The 12,500-nt window shown below is 39.7% G+C and overlaps 1 protein-coding gene across 1 annotated transcript in view; it reads left to right on the forward strand.

Annotated features, from left to right (window-relative positions):
- AKR1D1 (aldo-keto reductase family 1 member D1) overlaps positions 1–11,625 on the forward strand; it is a 39,388-nt gene extending 27,763 nt beyond the window's left edge. The window contains exons 6-9 of the mRNA XM_014839344.3: positions 1,991–2,100; positions 3,030–3,195; positions 7,698–7,780; positions 9,978–11,625. Coding sequence (XP_014694830.1) covers positions 1,991–2,100; positions 3,030–3,195; positions 7,698–7,780; positions 9,978–10,020 — 402 coding nt within the window. The 3' untranslated portion in view covers positions 10,021–11,625. The remainder of the gene's footprint in view (positions 1–1,990; positions 2,101–3,029; positions 3,196–7,697; positions 7,781–9,977) is intronic.
- Positions 11,626–12,500: the final 875 nt, after the last annotated feature.

Raw genomic sequence — 12,500 nt, forward strand, 5'->3', positions numbered from 1 at the left:
AAGGAATGTGGTTCTCTGAGTTCATATGCACTTGGATCATATTCGTTTACCCCACCTCACCCCACCCCACCCCAGAATTCCCCTCTCTGAGTGACCCTTTAGGGATATGTCCTAGAATTTTTATCTAAGAACCATCTATGCAAAGATTTATGTTACATCAGATTATATTATTTTTATGTTATAGTTTATATTATGTTTGAGTTTATATTACATTAACTCAAAAGTTTTTGTTGAGTACATGGTTCTAGTATGTTGCCAAACGCAATTCTGTAAAGTCCCAAATTTGCTCAGTCACAGATTTTGGATTCGCATGCCTGTTTGTTCTATTTTTAATTGTACTAGCCCTCTTATGCATGCCTTTTGCTACAAACCATACAAAATCCTTTTTCAAAGGATATTTTATAAAAATGTTCAATATACATATAAACACAAATGCACATACATATGCACACATGCGGGTATACACATACACACATATAGATATTTAATAGGCCAGAGACAGGTCATGGCACACCACCTGATTAGTGGGTAAAATTAAATGTTGTGTTTGGAACAAGCAGGCAGCCATTAAATTAAGGAATTTTAGTCTCTAAACAGTAGAGTGACGTGATAAAAGATGTCTCGGAAAGAGAAGTCTACTAACAATGAACAAGTTGAAAAGAATAAAAGGATTGGAAGTGGAGAGTGATGTTGGGAATGAGAGAGGGTAAAGGAAAGAAATACAACGAATGCTACGATTCCTAACTTATTTTAGTCTATGTGTCACCTTTAAGAATTGCTCAAGAAATGTTCCAAAGGGGGAAAAACCACAAGTGTTTCTTAGGGAAAGATTGTTCTTAGGGGCAAGATTATAAGGAAGTGAGGGGAGAGAGAAGAAAGAGGAGAAACTGACATCAGTAAAAAAGAAAAGTATATCAAATTAGGAGAAAATAAGACCCACCGCTAAGAACCACAGTTTACCGTTCCACTTCTCAATAGCATTTCCTTGTACCTTCTAGAACTTGTCAAATATTCAATATTCCAGATGGTGAAAATAATAAGTACATTCCTAAAATATTTTAATTAAGGCTTGGTTGATTTTAATTAAAAAGAAAAGAAAAGCGTAGGTAAAAACTACCATAATGTTTAAGAAGAAGCTTGGAGAAGAACTTTGTTGACGCAGGTATTTGTAGCGCAGGAATCTTGTCAATGAGGTACTGAAAATAAAAGTAGGCTTACATTTAGTGGTATAAAGAACTCTCAGGCAAGAAGATAAAATTTATCTTTAAATTTAGTTTTATACATGCTCCACCTCTTGTGAAAATATTCTTAGATGTTTGATAGTTCAGGACAGAGGTTTCTGCAACATGTCCCTTCTACTTACCAAGACCATAATCTGAACTTTTAGACTGTATGTTTGCCATGGAAAATTCTGTTTGCTAGAATTTTATTACAAATAACTGAGTCTGTCCAGTTAAAATTTTTAACTATGATAGCAATACAAAATTGAAGTTGTCCCCCAATTATTTTAGAATTAACTCAGATGGAGACCTCACCAACCTTGTTCTAATTAATCTCACTGGTGTATAAAGAATGTAAACTCTCTCATTAGGAAAAATATTTAAGATTTGCCTTATTATCCATAATATTTTTACATGGATTTTATTGAAGAACTTTTTTTGTTTGTTTTTTCGGTGAGGAAGATTTGCCCTGAGCTAATATCCATTATCAATCTTTCTCTTTTTTTGCTTGAGGAAGATTTGCCCTGAGCTAACATCTGTGCCAATCTTTCTCTATTTTGTATGTGGGTAGCCACCTCAGCATGGCCACCGACAAGTGATTTAGGTCCACACCCAGGATCGGAACCTGGGAACCTGGGCCGCTGAAGCGGAGAGCACGAACTTAACCACTACACCAAGGGGCAGGCCCTAAGAAAATTTGTTTAATTATGTAAAATTGCATTCATCTACAAATTTAATTTTGTGCTCTGCTCTTCAATGCAACCACATAGGTTGAGTGCCATCCATATTTCACCCAGCCAAAACTCCTGAAATTCTGCCAACAACATGACATTGTCATTATTGCATACAGCCCTTTGGGGACCTCCAGGAATCCAGTCTGGTAAGTAATGTTGTATCTCTCTTCAGGAAGTGTTTCCTTTGGTGCAGAGTATGAGGCTAATGTGAATTACCTGGTTGGAATGGCTCTATTTGGCTATGTGATCTCAAGAATGTATCTTAACCTCTTCGAGTCATTCTCCATGTAAACAAATTAGAGCTAATAAAACCTTCCTCGCTGAGGGTTGTAAGAACTGATTACACTATATGTATGAAATTACCTAACAGTGCCTGAAACATAGAAAATGCTCAATAAATATTAGTTTAGGTATTATTTGACAAAGAGTCTCTGTGGCTGTATTCTGCAATTTTAGAATTTTTTGATCTCTGTATTCAATGGCGACACTTCCACTGTGATGTGTTCCACAGACTTAAGTAGAAATTTTTTTACTCTGATCCCAAGAGTTGTGCCTCTGTTTCTTCCACTTCAGTCTTCCTGCTTTCCCCTATATGCCTACTTCCAAACCAGTTCTCTCTGTAAGACCCATCAAAGAAATGTGGTTTACTTTCCGAAAGAGGCAGCTCTATAAACTTGCCACTCTCTTTTTTTTTGTGTGAGGAAGATTGTTGCTGAGCTAACGTCTTTGCCAATCTTCCTCTATTTTATGTGGGATGCCACCACAGTGTGGTTTGGCGAGCAGTGCTAGGTCCACACCCGGGATCTGAACCTGCGAAACCCGGGTCACTGAAGTGGAGCGCATGAACTTAACCACTACACCACCGGGCTGACCCTAAACTTGCCTCTCTTCATCTTCCCATACTAAAAGCGACTCTTCATCCAGTACTCTGCACTCAGAGAAAGAGGTTAGAGGTGACCTGAAGTGTCCTGGTAGGAGGCCAGGTGAATGGGGAGACAAGGGAGGAGAGTGAGTGATCAACCATTGCTTCTCATTACTTGAGCTGAATACGATGCATGTTTTGATTTTTTTAAAGGGTGAATTTATCTTCCCCACCTTTGTTAAAGGATGCACTTCTCAACTCACTGGGGAAAAAGTATAATAAAACAGCAGCTCAAGTTGCTTTGCGTTTCAACATCCAGCGAGGAGTGGTAGTCATTCCTAAAAGCTTTAACTCTGAAAGGATCAAAGAAAACTTTCAGGTAAGAGAACTGCTTCTGGAAATGTAAAAAATAGAGTATTTTTTATTTAGAGAATTTTCTGTTCAGATTAATAGGAAACTTGTAATGCCTTCATATTTCATCTTATACCAGCGCCCTGACCCACTCTGCCCGTATCTGGATTTAATTTTAGCTGAATTTAAAACAATTCTCAGTACTTCGGGATTGCTTTGCTGCTTGTACATTACCTCGTTGCCTTATTTCTTCTGTTCCCTTACCTGTCCACCACTACCCACTCACTTCACGGCCAGCACAGCAGGAAAAGAAAGAGTAAAATTTGAAATTTGCAATAGTTAACTTTCCACCTTAATGACTCTGGTAAAAGTTGGGGACAAAGTTGGAAATTATTCAAGAGGGTCATTTAGATTACACGAATACTAATTGCCTTTATCCCTTCTATAAGTAATCTATATTCTGCATCGTAACTTACAGGTGAGAAAAGAGGCCACTGGACAAATGAGCGATTAATATACTCTGGTACTCCTAAAGACTAATCTGCTAAATAAATACAGCCATGGTAAAGTACCATGTAAAGTCAATGAATTGCCCATCGGGTAATAAGTTAAATTTCAGAAGTAGGTTGTTTTTTCTCTTATTCCCAATTAAGATAAAAATGAGATAGTATTTAATCCCCTCGGATAGAAAAATGATGAGAATGTTGATGATGCGTGGGAAAATAGGCACTTTCAAATACTGCTGTTAGAAACACTAACTGCCATAAAATTTGGGGAAGGAGAATGCCATTTTTCCAGATCGATCAAAATTCAAATGCACGTATCCATTGACCCAACAATCTTATCCAGAGGTATTTGCACACACATGCACACGTACATAGATGTTTATGGCATTACTTATCATTTAAAAAAACTGGAAACAATCTACAATAGAATGTTTAAAACAAATTATGATATATTACAATTACAGTGAAATATTATATAGCCATTTAAAAATCATAAAGTGAAAACGTAAGTACTGACATGGGAAGATACCCACGCTATTAGACAATTTATCTTCATGGCTTTTTTGCTACCACGTGACAGAACGCAACTCAAGTTTAGCCAAGAAAAAGAAACATAGTTTATTGGCTCATATAACTAGAAAGTCCACAGCTAGGTCATACATGACTGGACACAAGGATTCAAGTGATTTATAAAAGGATTGAGTTCTCTTTCTCTCTCTCTTTCACTCTCTCTCTCTCTCCACATGGTGGCACAAACAGTCCGGGCTAATCTATTACTCACATTCAGAAAAGATGACCACAGATAAAAGCATCTGTTGGGGTCTCTGTCAATCCCCAATTATTCCTTTGTAGGTCATTGGCCACCCCCATATTAATCATGGTGTCCAGTGAGCAGGTGTCTTGATTGACTCCCTGGGCTGCATCCCTATTCCTGACCTGGAGGAGGTGAGGTCATGGGGCAAACACCTCACAAGGTGGGGGAAGGGAAGTTCATAAAATGAAAAAATGGATTCTGTTATTTCACCCTGACCATCCCACTGACACAGCTCTCGTCAGGGTTACCAGTGACCTCCACATTGCTAGATCCAACAATTAGTTCTCAGTTCCAGTCCTATTACATCTTTCAACAGCGTTTAATACAGTTAACACTCTCTTCTTGAAACATTTACTAGAAGAGACGCAGGTTTCGTGAGGGGGATATCAGGCGCTCAGTTTTGTGATATGAGATTCTCACTCACTTAGGATCATTTGAGCCATGAAAATAGAAAGACAACTGAAAATCAATCCACATAAAATAAGGAAAAACCGTATAGAAATAATGGAGGAAGGGCAATTTGGAAGTTTATCTTAAAATTGAAACAGAATTATGAAAGTAATTTTACTTATCTTTATATTCAACAAAATTTAGGTAACAATTGCATATGTGCACTAAATCTTAGAAGAAACAGTGAATCAGAGCTGATTTTTTAAAATATGCTTGACAAAACTATGGGATAACACAACATGACATCTTCTTCTTCCCAGAGGTTTTTGCACTGTGATCATAAAGAGAATAATTTTCGTAAAATTTCAGAGGGCTTCATCTGAAAGAGATTTTTTCTTTTTTTTGAGGAAGATTAGCCCTGAGCTAACTACTGCCAGTCCCCCTCTCTTTTGCTGAGGAAGCCTGGCCCTGAGCTAACATCCATGCCCATCTTCCTCTACTTTTATACGTGGGATGCCTACCACAGCACGGCTTGCCAAGCGGTGCCATGTCCACACCCAGGATCCAAACCAGCGAATCTCAGGCCGCCAAAGAGGAACGTGTGAACTTAACCGCTGCGCCACTGGGCTGGCCCCGAAAACTTTTGATTCCTTACACAATACTTGGATGATAAATGATGAAAGAAAGGGCTCCCTGAAAAGAGCACTTAGAAGTAATCCGTGGGGGATGATTGAGCAGATTGTGTTACATGGATGCAGCGGTTAAATGAATATAATCTGTCTATATATTTTGACAGAAAAGATCAGCAAGACTGCGTGAATGAGAGAATTTTCAGAAAAATAAAGACAGGATACAATGATTGCATTTTGCTCTCAGTGTGTTCAGTGTTTGGAAAGAATATCTGGGAAGAGGGATAGTTGGTGGGTAAGAAGAGGAACTTTCGCTTTTTATCCACACGCGTCCATGCACTTCTGTACTGCTTCATCTCTTTACAGAGAACATATATTTATGTATTACTTAGAGAATGAAAATTTGTAAATGGTTAAATATACTAAAATAAAAGTTAAGGGATAGAAAGATAAAACAATAAAGAGAAGATATATTACAGATAGAGAAGCCAAACATTAAGAATATAAATAAGCTAAAATAAAATTTGAAAATGTTAATAAAGGACAATTGTAAAACCAGAGTGTATCTGGGGCCTGCCCAGTGGCACAGTGGTTAAGTGTGCACTTTCTGCTTTGGTGGCCTGGGGTTTGCTAGTTCGGATCCCAGGTGCAGACATGGTACCGCTTGGCAAGCCATGCTATAGTAGGCGTCCCACATATAAAGTAGAGGAAGATGGGCACGGATGTTAGCTCAGGGCTAATCTTCCTCAAAAAAAATTAAAAAATAAAATAAAACCAGAGTATAACGTGTACAACCTAAGAAAAATTAAAACAATGAAAATGTAATTAGAGTTAAAAGGTAGAAGAAGAGACATTAAAAATGATGAGAGAGAGGATTAAGATAAAACAAAGCAGGGGCCAGCCCCATGGCCAAGCGGTTAAGTTCATGTACCTCTGCTTCAGCGGCCCAGGGTTTTGCTGGTTTGAATCCTGGGCATGGACATGGCACCACTCATCAGGTCATGTTGAGGGAGCATCCCACATGCCACAACTAGAAGGAACCACAACTAAAAATACACAATTATGTACTGGGCAGCTTTGGGGAGAAAAAGGAAAAATAAAATCTTTAAAAGAAAAAGGAGAGACCTTCTTAAAAAAAAAAGATAAAGCAAATTAAAAGTTTAAAAATTACATAACAAATTTAGAGACTAGGGAATATTTAAAAGAAAAAGTGTTTGAAGGCCATAGTCCAGAATTTAAGTTCAGCATCTTATCCAGAAACGATAGGAATTCTTTACTCTTGGAATTTCAGATGTCAGAATGTTACTGAAAATTCAGTTTCTGGTCCCGATGCCAATCCAAATAATGAGAACAGAGTCCTGAGTGAAAAAGGAAAGCTTTGCTTTGCCAGACTGAGGGAGAAAAGCAAGGGCTAGTGCCTGAAGAATTGCTAGCTTCCTGTTAAGAAATGGGTAGGGGTTTTTATTTGGGGTTTTAGGTAGGGGAGGGGAGCTGTGGCCTTCCTGGTCAGCATTTTCCCATCTGCCTATGTCTGGGGCTGCTTCCAGCAGAGGAGACAAAGGATTTCTCAGATGAGTGTCCTTGGCTGTTTATCTCCATTGTGGAAGGCAGACTGATGTCAGGAAGCTGAGGAGTTGGGCCTGGGAAGCTTCAGTTTCCAGATATTCTCTGGACCTTAGTTTCTCTGTAAAAGAGCTTCAGGATCCTGTGATAGCCACAACTTTAGCGGGAGCCCAGCTTGAGGCCATCTGGACTTTAACAATTTGTAACTTCTATCTGGTTGTAAAGCTCAAGGAGTCAGAGGTTAAAGAAACAAACATTTACATATGAGTGTGACTAAAGACCCAGGGAACTGGGAATGTGTGCTTTTAGTTTTAACCCCATGCATGCTGGGTTCACTGTCAGGGAACCAATATCAGGGCTGATATTAACCAAGAGCCAGTAACATGAATATATGTTGTTTCAGAGCATTTGGGATTTCTTGCAAGATGTCCCCAGCAGGATTATCTTAAAGACAAAGGGCAGAAGAGCATTCCAACTCCACGTCAGTTCAACTAGTTCAACTGCTCTTAAATATTTACAGAGATGTTCATAAATCTTTGAAGGGCTCCCACTGCTGGCCCCACTCCCTCATCCCAAGCTTGACCCATCGTCTACCATTATAAGTATCTGTCTTTTATTTCTATTTCAGATCTTTGACTTTTCTCTCACTGAAAAAGAAATGCAGGACATTGAAGCCTTGAATAAAAATGTCCGCTTCGTGGAAATGCTCATGTGAGTTCTGGGGGATCATTAATCAGGCGCTGACCGGTGGTGTTAGAATGTCAAACAACCAACAGAGATCTTATGAACCACACCTCTGTCCACAGAAAGTACAAGGGTCATGGCCAGCAGGCAGCATATTCTGAATATCAAACAGGTCTAGTTGAATTACATCCGTGCTAGGAGCTTCCTACAAATTCACGTTTTTATTTAAAAGAAGATTTCTGGCATTTATATAACATCTCATGACTTAGGTTAAGGTATGGCAGGCTAAAGACCTTGAGGAGAATTAAGCCATAGTGTACAAATGTTAATACAAGAGTGGCACAATTATTCAAACAATATATGTATTTCTTCCTAAAAATAAAAGTGATGTGGGGCTGGGCCCCTGGCCGAGTGGTTGAGTTGGCGCACTCTGCTTCGGCAGCCCGGGATTTTGCCGGTTCGAATCCTGGGTGTGGACCTAGCCCTGCTCATCAGGCCATGCTGAGGCAGCATCCCATATGCCACGACTAGAAGGACCCATAGGTAAAATATACAACTATGTACTGAGGGGCTTTGGGGAGAAGAAGGAAAAATAAAAAAATAAAAGTGATGTACAAATTAGAGCAAAGTTATCAATAAAAAAACAATTACTAGGAGACAGGCATGAGAGCATGGAAGAAAGAGCACCAGGTTGAGAGCCAAGAACCTAGAGTTTTAGACACATGCTTGCCTATAAGATTTGGAGCTTCCAGCTCCACCTATTAGCTGACTTCCCACAAGCAAAATTCCTTACACTCCTTCAAAATGTTGCCAAATTCAGCTAATCAATGAAGTAGCCCTTTACTCTCTAAATATTACAGGTCCTTTAAAATAAAAAAAGAATATAGTTCATACGTATACACACACACACATATATTTGTATAAATACAGACACATTTTTTTCTTCTTAATCATTCTTTATTAGTATTTCCAGTTCTTCACGTCACCTGGATAGTCATCATCTTGTTGCAATCTTCTTTTTCGTGAATGTTTAGAAAATGCTCATTAAGATGGTTTGTATAGTTTAGACACTTATCTTATTGGCCCCACTACTTTTCACGAGTCAGAAAGCGCTCTGACTGTGCTAATACCAAATTTCTGAATCAATTTCTAAATGAATAAAACAGCTTTCTAATGTAAATTTTCCAGCGGAAAGAATTACTCAACATCAAAAGGCACTACCTAGCCTCAAGAATAAGAGTGAACACCAACTCAGCACTAACCTACACTTCTAGGTTAATTAATAGCTCTTGAAAATAAATGATTTCTACTGAATAAATAACATTAAATTAAGAAGAGATAGTAAGATATAGTCAATCCACCAATGTACTGACTTTTTTACAGTTGGTGACATTATTTGGTTTGACACGACATATTTAATACCTAATTATAGCAACACTGGGAAAATAACTCACTGTACCAGGAAATAACTTGAAAAATCAGCAAGAAAAAGAAAGATTAGGCCCCATTCTTCAAAAAAATGTCTGATTTAGGGATATGGGGCCATGGTTCTTCTCTATTTTTCATCCAATTGATCTTTGACATTTGAGAACCATTTTTTGGTTTTATATTTTGATTTAAAGCTCATAGTACTTGCAGAGAACTGAATCTTAGATACGTTCCATGACAGGCACACACACGTTCATCCTTTTATAGACTGTTTCACCATCGTTTAAGAGAGAGGTTCATCCTTACCACCCCCACCATCATCATCATCAAGGAAACTTACTCTGCTGTCATCACCTTTATAGACCTCAAACTTTCAGTTCTCAGGGGGCCTAGTGAGAAGGGCAAGTAAAAACTCTGAGCAGAAGAGGGTGACACTGACTGGCAACAGAGCTTTGAAGAGAAGCGCCTATGTAGTTCACTGAAATGGGAGGCAGCCTGTATCAGGAGAGCAGAATAGAGGAAGGAGCCGGGATGAGGCCTGGAAATATAGGCAGGCATTGCTTACCTCCTGTGTTTTGTTCTGAGCAAAATGTTGAAGTGGAGGCAATCCGCCTCCCCTAACACACGCACTTACACCCAGGGTGCTGCCCAGGGTTTCACTAAAAGGTGCTCACTTGAGGAAAAACAGAGGAGGAGAGTGGGTGAGAAATAGAAGGGAATGCATAAGAGAGGAGGGGGCAGGCAGTGAAACTGTCAAAGGAGTGAACCTTTTCCCTTTGGGAAATTGTTTTGGCAGGTGGCGTGATCACCCCGAATACCCATTTCATGAGGAATACTGACTTCAGGGAGCTTCTGAACTGCTTTTTCCCTCCCATGTGCGCCAGGACCTTTGGCTGGGTGGTTCCGCCAGATGTGGAAATGAACGGCATTTTCCTATCCTCAGATGAAGTGGTGATGGAAACGATTACTTTTGGGTAGTGTAAGTGACTTTGACCTAGCTATGTTGCAGAAAAAAAATGTTTAAATCTGTTGAAATAATTATTAGAAATTATCACTTAAGATTTTATTAGATCAATGTCTTCTGGGTTCCCAGACAGAAAAACATCAGGCTTTAGAAAAGACTTCAGAGGCAACATATGAAGATAAATAACCTGAATCGGGTACTACCACTGGTAGCCTGAGTTTGTTAGTACTTAACAGGGCAAAAAAGAGGGTGGAGAGCTGCCACATGCCAGTGTGCTGGCAGTGGCCTTGATGGTTTGGACGACTGACTGTAAGACAGACACAGCCAAGATAAGATCCACGCGTGCATTATTAACAAGGCAGTGATTTGCTGCACCTTGAGTAGAGAGCAAGAGCTAAGTGTAGAAGGGTCTTACAATAAAGCTAATTAAATACCACAGCAGTCAGCAAAGCCATTGTGACTTAGTTGTTGTCTGTTTCCACCCAATGTACATTTGCTTAGTTTTTACCGAGCTTGAGGAACAGATAATTGCTGGTTTCCTCTTGCATGCTTTAAAGGGCCTGAGCTCCAACCTGACTGGTGAATCATACTCGCACTGACTGTCACTCTTGCCCCCATTCATCACAGGGCCACCGTTATACAAAGTGGCTTGAGACAACCAACATACACAAATAAAGCCTTGTATCGTAAACAGTCCAAAGATGACTGTTTTAAAAGAAGGCATTTAAAAAGGAGGCTTTAGGAAACATATTGAAAAAAGAAGTTTTAGGGGCCAGCCCGGTGGTGCAGGAGTTAAGTGTGCACGTTCCACTTCGGCGGCCTGGGGTTTGCCGGTTCGGATCCGGGGTGCGGACATGGCACTGCTTGGCACGCCATGCTGTGGTAGACGTCCCACATATAAAGTAGAGGAAGATGGGCACGGATGTTAGCTCAGGGCCAGCCTTCCTCAGCAAAAAGAGGAGGATTGGCAGCAGATGTTAGCTCAGGGCTGATCTTCATCAAAATAAAAAAAGAAGTTTTAAAAAATTATTCTTCTGAAGATTTTGAAAATGTTATTAGGATAACTGTGAATTTTGAGAAAGTAGCAAGTTCAAAAGAACACTGGTAATTTTACTGTATGTAAATTTTTTAAGTGAATAAGAAGATTATTAGAATTCCACAATAGATATATAGAAATAGATGTAGAAAATAGGTAGAGATGTACCTATTTTCAGTTTCACTAGAGCAATATATTCTATTCATTCACATGAAGTCTTTCTCACAGAGCAAGAGAGTTCTTCAAAAATTATATTTGTGCAAGACCGACTGTTTATAGACAATCTTCAATGACTAGAAAACATACATTTCTGAGAAATGATCACTTCAAAAACAACTGATCTCTACTCATTGTTTCTGTTGATTCTAATATTAAAGCACACAATGCTGTCCTCTGGAAAATATCTTGTTCACAAGAAATAATAAAATACGATGATTTGTTTCACCTCATGATTCTCCATTTTGTTCCCTGGGGTGGGGGAAGGAGGGAGACTCATCTGAATCCAATTAAAAGACCTTTGATCATGTTCCTCCTGTACATTAGCACTGGTAAGAGAGGGAAGAAAAGGGGCACCATTATAAAAGAACAGAAACCCGAGTCCTGATCCCTGTTGTCAAACCCCTTCACAATATTTTGAGGGGGCTGGTGTGGAGGAGGGACCACATCTATCAAACTATTTTTAAAAGGCGAGCATTGGAAAAGAGTCCCACCATTTTTCAGAGGAAAAAAATGTATTTCTAGAGATTGGAGGAGTAGAGTCCTCTCTTAGTCACAACAGAGATGGAGGGAAAAGAGTTGGAGACAGGAAAGAGGAAAGTCAGGAAAGAGTGACAGTCTGATATAAGCTTCCAACACCGGCCTTGATGTTGGTTCCCCTACATTAAACCCAGCATAAATGGGGGTAAAACCAAAGCACTCCTCCCCTTTCCCTGCTTACTCCTCAGCTTGCTGGCACCAGCATCCACTATCCACCATAGAGGCAGACAACCACAGACACCCACTTCCAGGTTTCCTTATCTCGCCACCCCCCTTCCTGCAGGCAGCCTCACAAGGCCAAAGGCAGGCTGACGGGAAAGCACCAACCAACATGCCTTCAGTCTCCCCTCCCTACAAGCAGCCACATCCCTTGCAGCCTTTAAAACCTCTTGCCTCCCATCATTTAGGGAGACAGACAAATTTGAGGGCTCACTCTTGTCTCCCGGCTGATATCATCCAAAATAAAAACTCTTTCCTTTCCATAAGCCTGGTGTTCCAGTTTTTATTTGGCCCCTCGTGTGGCAGGTAAAGAATCTATTTTTGTAGCCGGTAACGCTTCTGCA

This window comes from Equus asinus, chromosome 1 (assembly GCF_041296235.1).
Source record: "Equus asinus isolate D_3611 breed Donkey chromosome 1, EquAss-T2T_v2, whole genome shotgun sequence".
Classification (NCBI taxonomy): domain Eukaryota; kingdom Metazoa; phylum Chordata; class Mammalia; order Perissodactyla; family Equidae; genus Equus; species Equus asinus.